Genomic DNA, 19,995 nt, shown 5'->3' on the forward strand with positions numbered 1-19,995 from the left:
TTCAGGGCCGACCGATTGTTTACATCATTTGGGTTTTCGTAATGAAATAAGTCCTCGATGACACGGTGATAAACCGAAAGCCAAAATGATGCCACAGTATCTGCAGAGGAGGATATTCCATCAAGTAACTATTTGCATACTTTTATGTTTAAATATAATATTTAATATGTTTAAATATTCTATATCCTCTCTCTCTCTCTCTCTCTCTCTCTCTATATATATATATATATATATATATATATATATATATATATATATTTAAATGTTATAAAATAAATTGTTCTTTTTAAGATAAAATAAGAAGCATATTTTGTAAATCTCAGATTACATATCACGACGAAAAAAGAGATATAAATATGAAAGAGATTTATTGTGCTCCAAACGTGACATGTCAAATGCAATGGTCATAACTCATAGGCTGTTTAAAGATACAAAAGTGAACGAGATTGACAGAAATTAAGTTTCCATATTATCAATATACGGAATATCTGTCATCGGTCAGAAATTCCTTAGAAAACACTTGCTCTTTCATTTCGAATAGTAGCCGATCTGCCAAAGACGAACCATTTAATGAGAAACGAGAGAAGAAAGAATAAAAGAGAGAAAAAGACAAGGAAAGAAAATAACAAAAAAAAAGAAAGCCAAGAACGAGAGGAAATAAGTGGCAGGTGCTCAAGGTAGACACGGCATACCACCGCTGCGGATCTTTGTCGGCCAATACTTACCTCCCGCGTATTTTCAATCTTGCTGAAACATCTTTTCTTCGAAGTTTCTTACCTCGGTGACGTTAGAATGATTTTGTCGGGATATTTATGCTTTTTCAACATGTCGAAAAGACAATAAAAAATTTTATCACTGGGATTTTTTCAATGGATATCTTGTGGAGAATGAATATGGTAATACATATTCTTGAATTTTTTTGAATGATCTTGTATTAATATACAATAATAATCTTAAATAAAAATTTAATTAAGAAAATTTTAATCGAATAAAGATTACTGAAAAAAGATTAACTTTAAGAACATGCATAGTGTAAAATATAATTAACAAAAAAAAATAAACAGTTTAACTTTTTATTTCGCATACACATTACCTATTAAAAATTGAATAATTTGATGCGATAGCATGTCAAAATTCAATTTAAGATTTTATTTATTTATATTGTATAATATAATGCCGGTGCTTAATAATTGCAGTACCAAAAATAATTTTTTTTATATAGTTCAAATAATGACGGTAATACAATCACATGCGACAATAATGATGATGATGCAAGAATGATTGCAATTAGCCATTGTAAAAGCTTGAGTAAAAGCTAGTTGTATAATTAACCAACGATCTCTCGATGAGATTCGCGAAATCTACAAAGTAATTAATCGACTGATTCTGCAACAAAAATATTTTTTCAATCCCTTTAGCAATGATTATATTAAATATTTAGGTATATTTTCATCTCTTCTACACAGATAAAAGATTATTCTCTTATCTTTAGAGATTTATATTTTGATCCATTCAAAAACATTGTGAAATATATATGAAAATATATCAATACATTTAATATATAATTATATATATTGTTAAAACATTATTATACACGAATAAATTATTACCAATGTAAAATTTTTTAATAGAACGGATATATGTTTCAAAGACTATATATTCTATAAAGAATATATGTAACAACAGCCTTTAAAACGTAACATTTATTCTCGACTTACACAAATGATATTAGAAACTAATTTTCATAGATTTGTATTTGATTACGTTTACTTGGTTCAATAAAAGACAATACGTGTTGCAAAATCAAAGAACAATAGCTTTTTTTTTTTTTTTTGACAATAGCAGAACGAAGATAAAACCAGAACCAAAACAGAAACTATTAAGAGAAACACGATTTTTTACATCAAAGCTATAAAATTTTGTTTAGCTTGTGCAGATTTGAAGGTAAATGCAACACGAGAAACTGGAAATATTATAAGGGTTTATCCCTCGCAATAGAAAGGAAGGAATTGTATCGTGTTGGTCAACTCCGAAGAATGACATTCCAAGGAGACCATGCGTTCAATATTCAACAGCATTATTGCTCTTTGGCCTTTGGCAGTTAGTTCCGAGAGCAAGGAAGGATCGGCCACTGTTCGCTCTACAAATCTGTAACCTGCTACCGTAACCGTTAGGTGAGTTTCCAGTCTCCTGCCTTTTCTTACGAATCTCCAGCGCTTCGCATAAAGCATTTTGTAGTCTCGTCGGATTCCGTTGTCAGATCCGACTACGAGTAGAAGCAAGAAAATCAAGAAGGGAGAGAATCTAGATACGATACAGTTGTTGCTAAGTGTTACGGGATAAATAGCATGTAAATGCGAACATTTTTACAATTATTGAGATTATTACTTGATAAAATATTTTATTTTTTATTATAAATACAAAAAATTTCAATCTCCAATCCCCCACTTTTCTCTTTCTCTTTCTCTCTATTTCTGATAAATATCAGTTTTGAATTTAAATTTGGATAGTCGCGGTACCCAATTTCCCGTTGAATACTAATGAGAGAGATATATACCTCCCAAAAAATCTTTTCCAAGAAATATTTGAAAATTCTTCAACAAAGATGTTAATCTAAGAAAGACTTCTCAGTTTCGCGATAACATCTCGATTTATTCGATAAACTTATTATTTTTTTTCTTTAAGAAAGACATATAATATATCCTACTATGTAGAGCTATTTCGGATAAACTATAAGCTTTTACATTAGTATCGATGCTAATCTTAATACGAATTTCTACAAGTCATAAAATAATATTTAAATTATTTAAATACGTCAGAGACAATTTTAATAGAAATAATATTATTTATTTTTTGACATTTCATCATTACCAGAACAGAATTGCGAAGGAAATGTGATATGACAGTGCTCGATGAATTGCGGCAGGAAATCCTTTGCCTTTACGGATTCCAATCTTGTTGTTCATTTATGGCACAAGGCATATCGAAGGGGTTGAGAGAATGAGAATGGAACCGGGATGAGGGAATGGGAATGGAATCTGAAGCTCCCCGCCCATCCTTCCCCTGTCTCATACGGATACGTCCGGTACGTTCATTCACTGATCCTGTCCATTCATATTCTTCGTGTTCTACGCCCAACATTGTTGCATCTAAACTTACCTGAGCCATTCGATTCAACTTTCCATCGAGATGCTATAATAAGATAATTTTATATACATAATAACTATCCCCTTCAACCTATTATTTAAAAATATAAGAAAAAAATATAAATAAAAGATAAAAAATATAAGTAAAAGAATTTTACTTTTATTTCTATATCTGTACATATGTTATAAACGTATTTATATACTTATATTTTATTCTTGTCGATTAACGCGATATAAACTAACTAAATATATACAAGATATTTTATGCTTTAAATATTAATATTAATTTTTTTTTTTTATATTGCAGGAGAATGCGAATAAGATAAAAGACTTAGATTACAATTATTTTATTATTATATTATAAATACCATGCATAAATATTGCAATTATTGAATTTTTTATCGCTGAAAATTAGTTGGTCCGAAGCTGTTGTAAATATTTCTTTGTCGCTGGACTATCCTTTATCGACGAATATCATATTTTTTCTATATAATGTATATCGTGTATCGGTGAACTTTGTTTCGTACACATACCACATGATCAATCCTATTTTCCAAACCATTTCACGGAACCAATATATCGCCAGGCAGACTTTATTCAGGCGGAAGTTATAAATATAAATTGTATTTAGAAACTGAAAAATATTTTTAATTATAAAGAAAGAGTTTATTTATAATTGGCTATAATAAATTCCGCGATTCGAACAAACAGATAGCTTTGAAATAAAATATCTCTCTTAATAATGTAGTATATAATAATTAATAGATATAAAAATAGTAAAATTATAAATAGACGCACGCAATTATACGTATTTTTAAGGATTATATAAAAGTAATAATAATCCTATTAATTTTAATCACTTGAATCTCTTAATGATTATTAATGTCATTAATTACATTAAAAAAACATTTATTACAATGTATTAATCCTTATAGGCTACGGTTTTGATTTCCCATCACGCATCACAGTCTTCAACATGCAAAATGCGTATGAAAATCGGAGTGACATTGATTGTCGATTCAAGTTGTGGGCTGCGAAGTCCATCATTAATTATGTCATAATCTCTTACGCATATTCTTTAAACTCGTTCAGCATTTAATTCGACAGAAAAGCTGCATATAATCATAAACGGTATAATTATTTATATTTTTGATAATAATATAAGAGTTTTATTCTTGTAATTGTAAATTAGATTCAAAAGTGATAATTATATATAGTTTGCCTTAAAATATGTTTTATTTGAATTAGTTTATAGCTGTATACTTTGTGCGCGATTGTTAAAAGCGTGATAGAAAGATAAATAAACAGAAAAATAAATAGCGCTCTCTCTCTCTCTCTCTCTCTCTCTCTCTCTCTAAAGGCTTTGTTTTGTTATTGTTCATGGAAATTGTTCGCGTAATTTAACTCTTCGACTGTGGAATTTCTTTATCAGCGTTATTTTTTTTTTTAGTGTTGAAGACAAAGATTGTAAAGCTGATATAATCAAAGAGATAATACGTCCAAGAATTAAAATTGCAGCTTATCATTATTTGATAGTCAATAGCGATTATTTACATTCCGTTATCGTAATCTGAGTGATGTCAAATAATGTTTACATACTTGATTTTCAATATTTATCTCACGAAAAGAATATATTAATAGATTTATATATAAAATATATAACTTATAAAAATAATATATAACATATAAAACTTTATTTATTGTTACAATTAATTAAATGTACAATAATAATGTTTGATTAAACGTTCTAACAATATTTTATACACGTATATTCTCTCTCTTTCTCTATTTTCAGCGACAATGTTTGAGAATGACAAATTTCATCAGGTACAAAAGAACAGAAAAGAAAGAAGTTTTTCGGAAACATCGAACGAGAACCCTTGATCCCAGCACCGCGTCGACTCCAATTCAGACATAATTGATGCGTCGACCGCACACGCGCTCAGTGCACCGGGGAAGGGAGACGACGGAGTGGGGCGACGGAATCGCCTGCCGAAGGAAGAAGAGGAAAGGGGGATCAGTAGCGGCTAGCGGCACGCATGACGCGGAACTCGGAACTCGGAAGAGTCCCGTGCTCGCGCATTCATTCTCATTCGCCTGCGAGCCGCTGCGCCGTACGGTCGCGTTCTCTCTTTTACCCCCAGTAAACTGACAGCGTACGATAGGCAGGCAGTTAACTAACCGGCTTTTTGACAAGCGCCATCCTCCCCCGCGAGAGGGATCGATGATTTTCGCGCGTATGAGCCGACAGACGGCCTTTTCTTTTCCTCACGTCAACTATCGATAAAAAAAAAAAGGACGGGTTGCTATCAAGGAGACGATTCGAACTGACAGTCGTCGTTCCGTTATCGAGGGAAACTGGCGTGACGCTGCTCGTCGTCGGAACGATACCCTGCACGCTTCTGCACGGTGAAATTAGCGTGGAAAGTGCCTGCACGCTCCGTTTCATCTCGCGAAGATTGAGGATAAAAGAGAACGGAAAACGGAACGCTCGCAAGCTCCTAAACCGAAGCTTTCTCTCGAAATTCAAATTCCACGCGATATATCGCTGTGACATCTCGGCTGCGGTTATATTCGTCCTTTTGACTACTCGTCGTGTAGTGTTTGGGACTGAGACAGTGTGGGTTAAGTGTACTGTGACAGCTGCGGAAACACTTCTGGAGAAAATGGAGCCAACGAGAATCCTGCTGTTGATCGTCCTTCTGCATGCTGCCAGCTGTCAGAGTGAGTACCTTTTTCAATCTTTACGTATATGTATACACAAATCGCTGTTAAGTCGAATGTCACGTGCCGCCGAGGATTATTACATGATTAGCTTCATTCTGTAGCTTAATTCACGTGTAAGCTCGCATTACGGCGAATCGGGGACGATCAATGTTTAAAGCTCGAGTATTCCTACGATTAGTGAGATGAACTGACAAGTATATTCAGCGTTAATTCAGCGTCAAATTTAACGAGTGGTTATACGAGTCGACATAGTCAAAATAAAACGATCAAGGTATAATCGTACAATATATTATGAAATTTTTGGTTGGTTAAAATATTTAAAAGACGATTTATAATTGTGGGTGCGCGTTTTATTTTTGATCTCATATTTTGCCAAAGAAAAATAATTATATAAGTTTAAAAAAAAAAAAAGAGATTTACGCCAATATTTTTTTGTTTTTATCTCCTTTTTTTAATATAAGTTTGCATTGACATACAATATAATAATAATATAATAAATTTGCGGTTAATTGTACAAAAATAGGCATTATTATACGAAATTTATAGCAATGTTAAAATTAATTGGATTAATTGCATTTACGCGATGAGAGGAGAAAACTTGCTGTATATTATTATACTTTATTATATGTATACTTTCGGTTTTGTGATATACATAATAATCGTGTCATTCGACGAAAAGATTTCATTTTTCTTAGCTTTCCAAAATCCCTGTTTAATTTACGCTCCGAAAAGTATCTAGCGTAACGAGATCAGTATTCGGTTCGCGATATATCTCCGTATACATTTTTCTGCTGGCTGTCCATCGATTGACGCAAATTCACGGTAATTATCTCGAGGGACGTAGGATGCGTACGGAAGCGCCAGCATCGTAATTTGCGTGATAATGACACATTTTCGCTCGTGTCGCGGTTCAGTAAACCTTTTGTGAGAAGCATCGAGGGAGCCCCTCCCCCCTCCCCAACCCTCGATTTATTCCATCTACCGGCGCGCCACTCCCGTTGGGGTGGATTCGTTCCTTTCGGTTTCGAGATATATCTATCTATCCGCTTCTTCCTCATCGACCAAACAAATTTTTTTCATATAGGAACGACGCCATATCGGCGCATTCCTATCAACTTTTTTTATTTCGTCACTTCGAAATGCGCATTGCGACCAGCGCAATTGAATATCCTATCACTTAATTGAATTAGGAGTAGAATATCATGACGAAATTACTTAATTGTCTGGGTAAACAAAAATCATGATGATGCGCATCAGCATTTTATCAATGGAATAATTTAAACTTGAGCACAGAAGCGATATAACTGAATAAATTCTCTTTCGATTATACCTAACATTTAGAGGCATTAACGATAAGTAAAATATAATTTAGATATTCTGTCAAAGTACGCGAGAGAAACAAACTTTGTATATGAGATAATTTATATCTTTCTCTTTTATTCGAAATTTTTAATCTTTTAGAGATTTAATGATAACTGTTTTTTAAATAATACATATAGAGTAACGTTTTTTTAATCAATACTTACCATAACCCATAACATTTAAAAAATTGTTTTTTTTTTTTTTTTTCCCGTGTCAACAAACGGCGACAAGAGAATAATACATGCGGTGATAATATATTTGCTGTAAAGAAAAGTCTGTAATTATGTAAACATGAGCTAACGGTATTGTAATTATCGCACTTTCAACGAGAGGCTTTGCTTAGCGAGTTCTTATTCGTCCCGCGTGCGCCGTTAAAAGGAGACTAGGCGTAAAAGAACGGACATTGGTCGGAGTAGAAACGAAGTTACGAATACAGATTGCAAGTCACGATCGGAATGTCACGGTGCGCACGTGGGTTGCACCTTACGTTGCACCACAGCAGTCGATCGAGCCACGCCAGTCCAAGTCTAAAATCCGCTCAATCATTATCGTGTTTATTCCAATAGTTTCTATATTATTCCTTAAACATATATACAGACCGTTGTGAGCGATAAAAAATTGTTCTAACATTAGAAAAAGAAGTATAATTCTTATACAGAATATTTCTGAAACAAGTGGCTTTTAAAAATCTTCTACGTAATTTAAAGATAAAAATAATCACAGGTTTTTGAAAATTTCTTTTCTGAATTAACATTTTTTTTTTTCTCTATCTCTATCACATCACAGTTTTCAAACTATTTGCAATTTAATTTTCTATATTGTAACAATATGTATCATTGATACATACAATATAATATGTAGATGAATTATTATATTATTTGATCTGTTTGTGAGATAATACAATATTATTAACATCGAGAATTTTTTAATAAGTTTGATAGTCCGTAATAAGTTTTTTTTTAATGGTAACTCTAAAAATATTTATGATCTTTTCTAGTTCATGTACAATTATCATGTACGTTTAATTTTATAGATCTATTTATTCATTTTTTTTCTATCCACATAAATATATTATATATATATATATATATATATATATATATATATATATATAAAGCATGAAAGAGATAAATTTTCACATTTGTAGAGTCGGCAACTACTATAGTTTTACTATCAAAATATTTCGTGACTATTTAAGAGTTTATGAATTTCACGGTCTTGAATAATACGGAGATGTTAAAGTGTGTCAGAAAAATAGCGATAAAAGGAATATTATTGTATGTGTTCCAAATCCTCTCTTAAGAAATAGATTCATTGTCTCCCTTAAAAAATAGACCCATAAAAAGTGGCAAAGTGGAAAATCTCAAAGCTTAAACTTCATAAAGATTTGCGCGCTACGTTTTTTGGGGCGATCTGTGAAAGAAATATCACAAGTGATTATGCGGGAAGCGATTTATGGGCGAATTTATATATACTATGGAATTGTGAAATAACAATGGTGTTCATAAAACGACGAGGTATTTTTCTGAGCGAGCAAACCTGCGATGTAAACCTGCAAAAATTTTAAAGAGACCTTTAAAACGAGCTTCGTAGACTTCCCTCTCTCTCTCTCTTTCTGTCTTTCAGCACATTATGATCTTTAAAGAAATACGGCATGTTTTTACACCTTTGACACAGTTCAGGTAAAAGGTTCGTTTGGTAATTCTATAAAGCATACAGAAAATCCAGTGAGATGCTGGAAAACAGAGAAAAGCTGCTTTCTTTCGTCAACGACACGTTTCAGTGTCGCTATTATTATCCCGATGTTAAGAAAGTCAAGTGCACTTTTGAGTACAAAAATGCAATAATATTTTATTTATACAATGCAGTAATACAATACTTAATTTTTTGATCAATCATATAAGTGTATTATGCGTATTATATATGATTAATTTTATTTAAAGATTCAAAAATAAGAATATTAAAAACCAGTGTCTTTAAGTATTAATAGATATTTTAAAATATTTAATTATACACGCGTTTTGAAAATGTTAAAATTTTCTTTATATACAATAATTTTTTGTTTTATATTATAATATTTAATTATTGCATTACGCAATTAGAGTTTCAATGATATCCGCGGAAAAAACTGTCCGTATTTATCCGTTTTTATAAAAAGCGAGAAAAATTGACGCGTAAGTCAATCTTGCTTTTTTTCTTCGAATTCGTGGATCCGTGTATTGGAATAATTATAACTTGATTTAACTAACTAAATACTTTTCCGAGAATGAGGTTACGGTGAGAACACTACCTTGTCAATTCTTCATCGGATTAAGTTAACGAGTCACGATCGCGGCAGTCATTCTCATACACGGTGAATAATCTTGATTCATATAAGATCCTACCTTTGTGATCGTAACCGCCAAGGAAGGCAGGCAACACTTTAGAAAAAAAATGTATGATAAAAGAGAATGAACATCCTTGAGATAAACGTGTAAATTTTAATTAATTATTTTTACATGATTATTTTTATCTACCGTATATTTTTTGAATTTTTATGTACAGATAAGCTAATAAATTTTGGGGATTGATAATATTTAAATTTTTACGACATGATATTAATTATGATATTAATCTAAACAAAATATTTATTAATGCTATAATAGAGAGTGTGCTGCAAAGGAATTGAGAAAGTATCAAGAACATTACAAGCGTAGCTTCGTCTGCGCGAATATTAATAATTCTGTCGCCCGATTAATCATGCTTAAGACTCGTTTTCGCAGAACTCTCAGGTGATTCTGTACACAGTAAAGTCTTTATTGGCGCTCTTTAGCGGTCAATGTTTTCTAATTCAAGTTGTCTGATCTCATACCGTGGGGTGCTAAATTTACGCCTGAGTCGTCGATCACCATCGACGAGCTGCAGTTCAATGTTCAATATTAACAGCAATTCATCTGAGTCCATTTTAATCTTGAGTGTTTATGTTACGCTTTTAAATCAGAAGAGATGTAGAGAGATGTTTCAGAGAAATACCGTTCTATACTTAACTATTAAATACCTATAAATATATAATTTTTAAATAAATATTAATCGAAAAATAAAATCGATAGTGATATTCTTTCGGGGGAAATGCGATTCATATTTTAGAATTTATACATAAAAAATGATGACAATTATATAAATTTATATATTATTTTTTATTAAATGTTACGTTTCTTTCGTAAAATCATTTTATTTGAAGTTTTCGATTTTAATCGACCAGAATATATTATTGCCTATGAATAACATATACGATTATCACATAGATAAATGTATATGTATACCTTGTTTTATAAAATGAATAATGATTTATTTCGTTGTATATGAGAATAGAAATCGAAAAGATCATATTACATATTGTATCACTTCTTTAGAAAGCAATTCTTCTCTCAGCTATGAACAAATAGACGATGTAACGATAATTTATTTGTCACTTTTTTCCATGTAGCGTGATAACTTGATAAAAATATTCGTGATTATCATCGACACAAGGCAAAAGGCACTTGGCAAAGGTAACTTTTTTTTTTTTTTTTTTTATACGTTGAAACGAGGCGAGATTCTTGCTCGCCGCCGTCAACTCAATTTACACCTTCGTGTATCCAAACTCGGTAAAAAAGGGCTCTCGAGAAACCATTAAGATGAACCCGAAAATGTTGCTCTTCGCGCGCAGGGATCCGAGTCCACGCAGGTTATTTCGATCCTCTCCGATTCAAGGATGTATCAAGGGCGGCTGCAGCATGTTCGAGAGATAACGATTCGTTCTCTCGGCGATTGTCGACGATGACTCGTCGGCGAATCGGCAAAAGGGAAGAATAAAACTGTGCGACGTGTATATTTTAAGATTGTCGACATAGGATGATTCGCTTGAATATCGATAAAAATATAAGACAAATATTTATTTTTTTAATATTTAGTAATAATATATACAATATTTTCACTATCTGTTCTCATATATATCCGACGATTTGAAAGTAACAATCAAAATAAGAAAAGTCGAAACCGTCGAATAAAATAATTTTTGAGCGATTTTATAAAACAAGGCACATTTATTTAACCTATGAGTAATCGTACATTACTCATAGACGATAAGATAGTCTCGTCAATTAAAGAAAAAGTCGAAAATTTCAAACAAAACAATTTTATAAAACGAAACATTTAATTGTGTGGTAATTATAGATTGGTCATAGACGATAAGATAGAATTTTGTCGAGCGAAAACAATGATATTCCATCGATGCTCCTACCGTACGGTAGATGAGGATAAAAACACGCCTATCCGTAAAGTAATAATTATTCAAGGTCTGGAAAGGCCTTCCTTGTCGAGAGAAAGAACGAAACGATATCGTCGAATGATCTTAACCAAATATCTAACAAATGATGTAGTTATTGGCTGCTTGGCAAGAAAATTTTGACCACCCGGCTGTCTTCGAAGGCGCCTAATTTATTTTTAAATTGGATCAATTAAATAAGCCTTGTCAGAGAGGTTTGGTTTAATTGACTGTGTGTCAAAAGGCGATAGCATCTTCAGCCGCAGATTTATTTAATGAAGTATAGTCAAATTAGAAACTTTTAGACCTAAAAGTTTATCAGTCGAAATCTTTTTAAAAAAATAAATAAAGTATAATATATGATCAAAATACATATATATGCAAATTAATCCATTATATTTAAAAAATAATATTTTTATTTCTTTAACTGTATCTTTCTTAAAATTCCGAAGTTATATAAGAAAAATAATAAAAGAGATTATTGGGATAATAAGCTCTATAGCGCGGTAAACGGTGCGCAAGTCGATTGTTTATTTATGTCTTTGGTCTTGAAGTACGTTTCGGTTCTGAATTTGAACCATATTCTACAATATATAAGAAATATTTTTAAATGACAAAAGATGGATTATCTTGTATTCTTTAAATATAATAAAATAATTAATAATAAAACATAATTGAACTAATAGTAATGTAATAGAAAATAACAAATTCTTAAAATATTCTTCTTTTTAATTCTAAAATATATATATATATATATATATATATATATATATATATATATATATATATATATATTTACTCTAGTAGGCAAGTAAATTTTTTTGGCGAAAATATATCCGCGAATTTCGCGTTATAAAATGTTCATAAGATAAATCCCGTATAAGATCAAATTGGACCGGTTTTACAAGCGCGACACGATACAGCAATCAGACCAGGATAACACGGGACAAATCAAAAGTCGACAGTACGGCGGAGTCGCGGGTTTAATTTGCCCTTCGCTGCCTTAATAGCACCTGTCGTCTCCGGCCGACGGTGAGATGACTCGCGGCCACAATGTTACCGCCATTAATCACGATCGTCGGATGCATCGCGCGCCGTCTCGTCGTCGCCCGACGTGGTGGTTTCTCACCTTGACGAGCCGATGCCCCTTCCCTCGTCGTCGGACCCCCTCGTTCTTGCCGTGTGCTGCTGCCGTCATCCATCATCGCGCCGGCGACAGCCGCGCGGTATCAAAAGCTGCCTCGTTTCTGGTTGCGTACACGAAGAGTAAAGAGTCGGCTGGCGTAGAATTTTCGAGGTCCGCGGGTCCTGAAGGCAAAACGCGCGAGCCATTAGAATGGCGGTTCTCAAATGCTGAACCATTCAGGCTGTAATTCAGAAAAATATTTTTTTATAGAGCTTTCATAAATTTCTCATAATGTTTCAAATTATTTTTATAGTAACACACACAAGTGTGCTGCTCTTTAATGCCCAACTGAATATTAGTTGCATTTTCCACATGAAATATAAACTTGATATCGCCATGTAAAATTAAAAATTTTTGTTAGGGAAGCTGATATGATTTGCACAATTATTTCCGCATTAGTCTAAAAACTTAATCAAGCTTGAGCACCACTATATTAGGACGTATGCCAACCGAGCGGCCATTAAGGAAATGGACCAAGTTCCAACTCTGAATTGAGTTCCCACCCTACGCGTATCAAACCATTTCGCGAGAAGTGGCGCGGTGTAAATCCTTTGATCAGATGATGAGTTTCAACTTTTCGATATTTTTCAGACGCGAGATAAACATCTACTTGTGTTACATAAAATTTTAATATTAAAACGTTGAATATTATCTATTTATCGTTTTTTTTCTCGAATGCAATCACATCTTACATTTATAACAACGTGATTTGTATAATATTTGAGATATCTTATGGAAAAAATTTATTTTTTATAATAAGATAAAAATAAAGCAATACAGAAATCCTAAATAGAATAGATGATTGAAACATATAACTCGATAGAACCTGTTGTTCGTGCTTTAAATGAGATCTGCATACCGTCACGTTGCACGCGTGTAGCTAGTTGACTATTTATATGCAGTTTAGACGATGAAAAAGCAAAAATCGTGATCCGATCGATTAGGACGGATTAATATCAACGAAACAGATCAGAATGCAGACCGCCTGGTATTTCTCCACGCGGCCAGGAAATTAGAATCATTTCCAGGGCAATTTCCTGCCTTCTAGTATATATGCCCTCACTCCGCCCTTTTATTCTCGCACGACGAAAGGGCCATCGTAATACTAATCTAGCCGATCTTCAGGGTGGCGTGCGCGGAAACAGCAGATGCAACATGCAGCTTCTTTTTCGATCAATCGATATAAGTGCACCTCATTGAACGTGAAAGCGATACATTAATTTTTGTTATGTTTGCTTGTTCCCTTAAATATTGAATTTTTATTGAAATCTGATATAGATATTTTAAGATACTTAAATGGTTATAAATTATTGTAAATATTAAATCGGGATTTCTCATAATTATAATTGAATTTTAATTCAAATGAATTTAGCAGCTGTATTGATTTAATATATAATTTTTATCCATTTAATTTAATTGTTATTTCTATTCGACTTTATCTTTTACTGTATCTTTAATTTGACTTCGTTTTTTTTTTTATATCAGTACATTATTCATTACACATGTTATTTTTATTATATCTCGTTAAAATAAATATTTAATATACAATAGCGGTCGGGTATATTTCCATATGGTTTAGAATGGAGGGCCATCGTGGGCGGCCAAATTCTGGTTCGCGTATTATAGTGTACATCCCTACCTTGAAGAAGCTCGGATCGCGTATCAGGACTCTTCTTTGGAGAGTCAGCCCTTGAAAATTCTAAAGAATATCTCGCGCGGGAGGTCCTCCGTTTTCATTGGATCTCTAAAGTGGATCCTGTTTTGAATCGACTTGATATTTTTGAAGCGTTTAAGGAGTTTAAAAATAGAGATTGACTTTTTTATTTTGCATAAATTAATAAGATGAGATTTTTATGACATATGCCTGTGCATGCATATATCATTTTAAGACAATCAATTTCAATAATAATGATTATATATTGATTTCAAATTATATTAAAATAAAAAATATTTTAAAATTATTAGGTTTTTTAACTAAACTGATGAAATCATTTCTCTTCGATAATGATATTAAAGAGGCTGGAATGTTCTAGGTTTCATTTTATTAGAAACATCTACAATGTTTAGAAATTGTCGTGCGGTTTGATTATTAACATCTTATGTAGAGTTTCTTTCCGAGAATAGTTTCCGAGACTAGCTTTTATGACCCGCGAAAGCATTTATGTCTAGAAACATAACGTGATGAATCACGTTTGAATCGATGCCGAAGAAAAACGTGTATGCTTTAAGTGCCTCTTGTCGCTAATCATAGTTATTGGACAAAGTCGCTTTTATATACAAGCATAGCTTACAATTTTTAAATAAAATTTGTTAAATATTGTAAAAAGACATTATAAAAAGATTATAAAAATTTAGATATTATTTAAAAAAATTAAATAATTTGTCAATTCAATAAATCTATGATATTAAATAATAAAATTTATGTAATGATAATATTAATTAGTAATATATGTATTATAGTAATATAATTAATATTTTGCTTATTACAAAAGTTGTTAAGCAATCTCTTAACAATTGACAACAGGCGACAACGTTAAACGCGTGATAAGCGGAGAGATACTAAACAACATCTCGATATAATAATTGTAGGTTAAATTATAATTACGTTTACACAATGTATGTGATCATATAGTGACTCAACGACAAGAAACTTTTGAAGGAACTGTGAAGTTTATTGCGATAATCTCCGGGAAATTTCCAAACAAATATATATATATATATATATTATTATCAGCAGTATAAAATCGGAATAAAATGCTTTAAACGAATAATAAGAATGTTTTTTGACGAGATAGATAACGCAAATTATTAAGATAAATAGATTTTCTGTAGAAAAAATTCAAGTGATTTCTGACAAGCAAAACCGTTGCGGTTCGATCGATAATCGTAGGTGGAAAAAATTATCAGTGCACAATTTTCTAGCGAAGATCGGTATACGTTGTTGCGTCGCGAGTGGGCTGCGAAGGATTGATATGCAAATGCATCTTTTACGCCTCGTAGACTTCGTTGGGTTACGGGTTACGTGGTAAGTAGATCGCGTAGGAAAAGTAAAAATTTATTCTTTAAATGCGAAATTTATTTAATCGGAAAAACAACTTATATTTTTACCGTTTTTATTTAACTATGCGATACTGATTTAATTTAAGTTAAATTTTAGAATTATGAAGATAAAATTTGAAAATTTGAAATCTGCAAATACAAAATTAATTTATAATATTCATATAATGGAAAGTCCATATTTTATCTCTCTTAAAAATTTAAAATACTTTTAAAATATACAATAACAAAATTCCATATTACAAAAACTATATCTAAAAATAAAGTTCTTTGTACACAAATCATAGTTTTTTTTTTTTCAGATTAATCATTATTACAGTTTATTTCATTTAATATACATAGCGTACGTAAAACTGGTTGTGACTAGTATTGACAGTTTCGATTGGCTCTACCGTAATTACATTTCATTTACACTTAGACAAGTTTTTGCGAGTTCGTCTGATTCGTTTCCTAGAAGATCTCTATCTTTCTTTTTTTACGACTGGAAAGCGATTTAATTTTAAGTGTAACGTTTTGATAGACGTGGTCTTTCATTAGATACACTTGCGATGCAAATAACTTTGCGTGTGCGATGGTTTTTGTCGCTGGCTTATCGATCCTTAAATGGCATGATTTACGAGCGAAGATAGTGTCGTTAATTTCTTTCGACCTGTTTGTAACGCCGATAGACGGAACTGTAGGATCACGTGCGTATCGGCCCTATTTCCCCGCGCTCATTCCCTTCTCATATTTCTCATATGAATCACGCACGGATGTGAGGCGGGATTGATTTTCGTTGCGTGCAAAGGCGCGCGTCTTTCTCGACGACAGCTATTTGAGATTAAGATTATTATGTTGGATTCCGATGAACTTATTCTAAATAGAGAAAATCAATCAAATCTTTAATTACCTTTAAGTGTATTACATGGTACTTATAATTCCAGCTATAAAATAAAATAAAATTACATAAAATTATATATAAATTTAGTTTTAAATAAAATTTTATACCAACTTAAAGTAGAAATTAGATAAAATTGAATTATATTATATTAAACTACATGAGTGTTAAAATTTTTAATTATATATCACAAACTATAAATTTATATATGATTATTGAATTAAATTTCTCAACTTGATTTATTTCAATTACTAAATATATACTCGTGCCTTCTCTCGCGGAGGGGGGGGGGGGGGGATTCGAGGCATTCAAGCTCGATCGTGAAACAAATCCCCGCGTCCCGCCCTACTGCTCCCTTTGTCTCAGGGAATTCAATGGCTTCGTCATTTCGTATCCCGCGAGCAGCTGATAGCGAAGCCAACGACGGTTGCTTTCCCACAGTTGCCGCGGAGGTTCCCGTTCCCATCTTCTTCTCTCGTTCGTTTCGGGCAAATGTTCGATCGCTCGGAAAATAACGGATATACACTTCAACATCGTTTGTTGTCTCTTTCCGAACAATAATCTTTGAACGGAACGCGAGCGGAAAACCGCGAAGATTGGCATCTATTTGCGAGAAAATCGATGTAAAATCAATTCCGATATCGTTTCATAAAGAAGACACAAAGTCGAAATTCTGATTCTCCTTTATTGAGATTTGTATCGACATGTTACATATTTGATGCTTGCAATATGATTGATTCTATCATTGTTTTTATTATGCGAGAAATTAAATTTTAATCGTAAATATAAAACGCCAATTACCGCTATAAATAGCAGACTCTTTCTAATTATATAATTTAAATAATTCCATCTTTAAATTGTAAATAAAATAAGCCCTTCCGCCAATTTCTATAATAGATTTATCTAGTATTTGTATTTATATTAATGAAAAAAAGACCGAAGAAGGATCCTGAAAGGGGAAGTTTGGCTTACCTCGCATCATATCGCATCGCGTCTCTCGTGAGTCTCACAATCAGCAGAAGAACACGAATGAATGTTCTTAAGAATGAAACAGAATTGAATAATTCAGCAAATACTGGGGAGCGAGAATCCACAAGGAGAAGGTGTGCGTGAGCCTTAGAAAAAAAAGAAGAGAGAGAGAGAGAGAGAGAGAGAGAGACGCATTCATCTTCGAGAGCTTACGCTGGTGCAGCGCACGCAACCTCCGGCCGTGTCGCCCGGCCCCTGAAAGAGCATCAGACTTTAATGCCTCGGACTCGCACTTTGGGGAGCCTAAATCACTCCCCCAGGACTCTCGCGCAGCAATCGATAGAAACCTGCTTGTTCGAAGAGAGATGAGGGAGAGTAGGATGGGCACGATACGCGTTTCGAGAGTTGTAAGTGCGTTGTAGTATAATATCGCTTCGTTGAATGGCGGTTTCACTTTTCTCTGCCATTTATTTTTTATGCGTCTATGATCGATTTTCTTTGTTTGCTTATTTGTTTTAGCAGTTTGAATAGTCGAGCGGAAGTCGAGCAAGTCACAAAGTATAAATATAGGCGTGCCACATTTTTTTGTCTGTTATTGCTGAAGTAAACTCCGCACTCGGATTTCGTCTATAAATTAAAATATATAGAGTTGGCCTAGGAAAAGTCAATTTTACACTCCGAATATATTCTTTTTTTCGAAATTTTCATTTTTTCCTTCGGTTGATCTTGAAGAAGATACGCTTTTAATATTCTGAATCTCTAATTGATAAAAATATTATACAATATCTTTAGAACTGTAACAGAATAAAAAATATATCTTTCAAATTTAAATATCGATGGATCATCTCGAATAATTGATCTCTTCCTGTGCTCTCGCGACACGCTTCGAAACCGGAATACCTTCTTATATGTAATCTCGTGTATCGGTGCAGTTTTCGAAATTGCTCGAGTTGAATTTTTTCTCTTGTTTTCAAGACTTCAATATGTTTAATCTAACATTTTTAATATTTTAAGCAGTCAAATCATCATATTTTGAAATTATTTAATCTATAATTTTGCCGAAAGTTTCTCCTAAATTTCTAAGTGAGAAACTATTCGTTTACTATTTATTCGAGAGCTATAAAGTAGAAGCTTAATGTAATACAATTCCTATATATAAGTGAAACTTGTCGCAATCTTCCAAAATCTATAAACAACAAAAAAAGGTTGAAAATAAAAGCAAAATTTCGATTCGGGTTGTGGGTTGCGTATAGTTGATCCTTCTAAAGAGCTTACGCAATATAATGCGTTTCGTGGAAACGCGTATGGAACTTACATTTCGCAAGTGGGCCACGCACGCGTCTCTATGCTCGAGCGCTCATGGCCACGGGGATAGTCACTCCCATTATGGTAGCCAGCGATCGGGGTCGTATCGCACGCGTAATTACATCTCTTCGTGTATATACGCGGTTACTCTTCTCGATACGTGAAGGCTTTGTGTTTGCGTAAGCGCGATTTCTCGCGGAATCAGTCAGCTACGATTTGTTTTATGTATGTGACGAATCGTCTATTTTTATTTTGATGTGAAACTAGCAGCTGATATTTTTGAAAAAATATGATATATATATATATATATATATATATAATCCCATATATTCATAGTTAGAGCATATGTATTATAATATATCTTTAGACTATGCACACACGACTAAAATCTCAGAATCGAACAGCCGTATCGATGCTGAATATATGCGCGACCCTATATATTTTATACCCCGCATCTACTCCTTCGCGTGGCACGCGCATGCATTATTATATCTCATCTGCAGAAGGATTGAATGGCGCGGCAGATGTTCAATTCTTCTTTTGATCTGCTTATAATATCAGCCGCACGTGTTTATTGTCGTTGTAAAAATATTAGTACGGTAGAAATTTAATTATATGGCAAAAAATGAGGGATGGAAATGCTTCCATAGGACATAAACTTACATAATTTGAAAATTATGACCCGAGAAATATTATTACATAATTTCGCACACGCGAGAGAAAAAAAATATATTCCAAAAATTTGTTAATTATTTTATCAAAATTTATGACAATACTATTAATAATTTAATTTTATATCTCGTGTAACAGATTATAATCTTCAAAATAGCATAAAGATCTTCTTACAAGATTATTTTATAGAGAAATTTTGAAATGTAAATGTTAAAAATATTTTTATATCAAAATAATTTTCAAATTATTCTCTTCATCTCTTTATTCTTCGAAATAAGCGCCCTCGAAGCGGTTAAAAGAGATGCATTTTATTTTACTGTTAACTTCCTCAAACGCTAATACGTTCTAAGTGCACCTCGCGCTCACGCGAGTTCGTTGCCCTTCCACTCGACCATTTCTTCCTTAACAA

At 32.7% G+C, this 19,995-nt stretch overlaps 1 protein-coding gene across 2 annotated transcripts in view; it reads left to right on the plus strand.

Moving 5' to 3' along the window:
- Nucleotides 1-5,722: 5,722 nt before the first annotated feature.
- The window catches only part of LOC138939674 (uncharacterized), a 61,462-nt gene continuing 47,189 nt past the window's right edge, over nucleotides 5,723-19,995 (plus strand). For both annotated transcript variants that reach the window (XM_070307718.1, XM_070307719.1), the window contains exon 1: nucleotides 5,723-5,870. In XM_070307718.1, the coding sequence (XP_070163819.1) occupies nucleotides 5,813-5,870 (58 nt within the window). In that variant the 5' untranslated portion in view covers nucleotides 5,723-5,812. The remainder of the gene's footprint in view (nucleotides 5,871-19,995) is intronic.

The sequence above is a fragment of the Polyergus mexicanus genome, unplaced genomic scaffold (assembly GCF_030449975.1).
Source record: "Polyergus mexicanus isolate NDT 795.1 unplaced genomic scaffold, iyPolMexi1.0 SCAF_15, whole genome shotgun sequence".
Taxonomy (NCBI): Eukaryota; Metazoa; Arthropoda; class Insecta; order Hymenoptera; family Formicidae; genus Polyergus; species Polyergus mexicanus.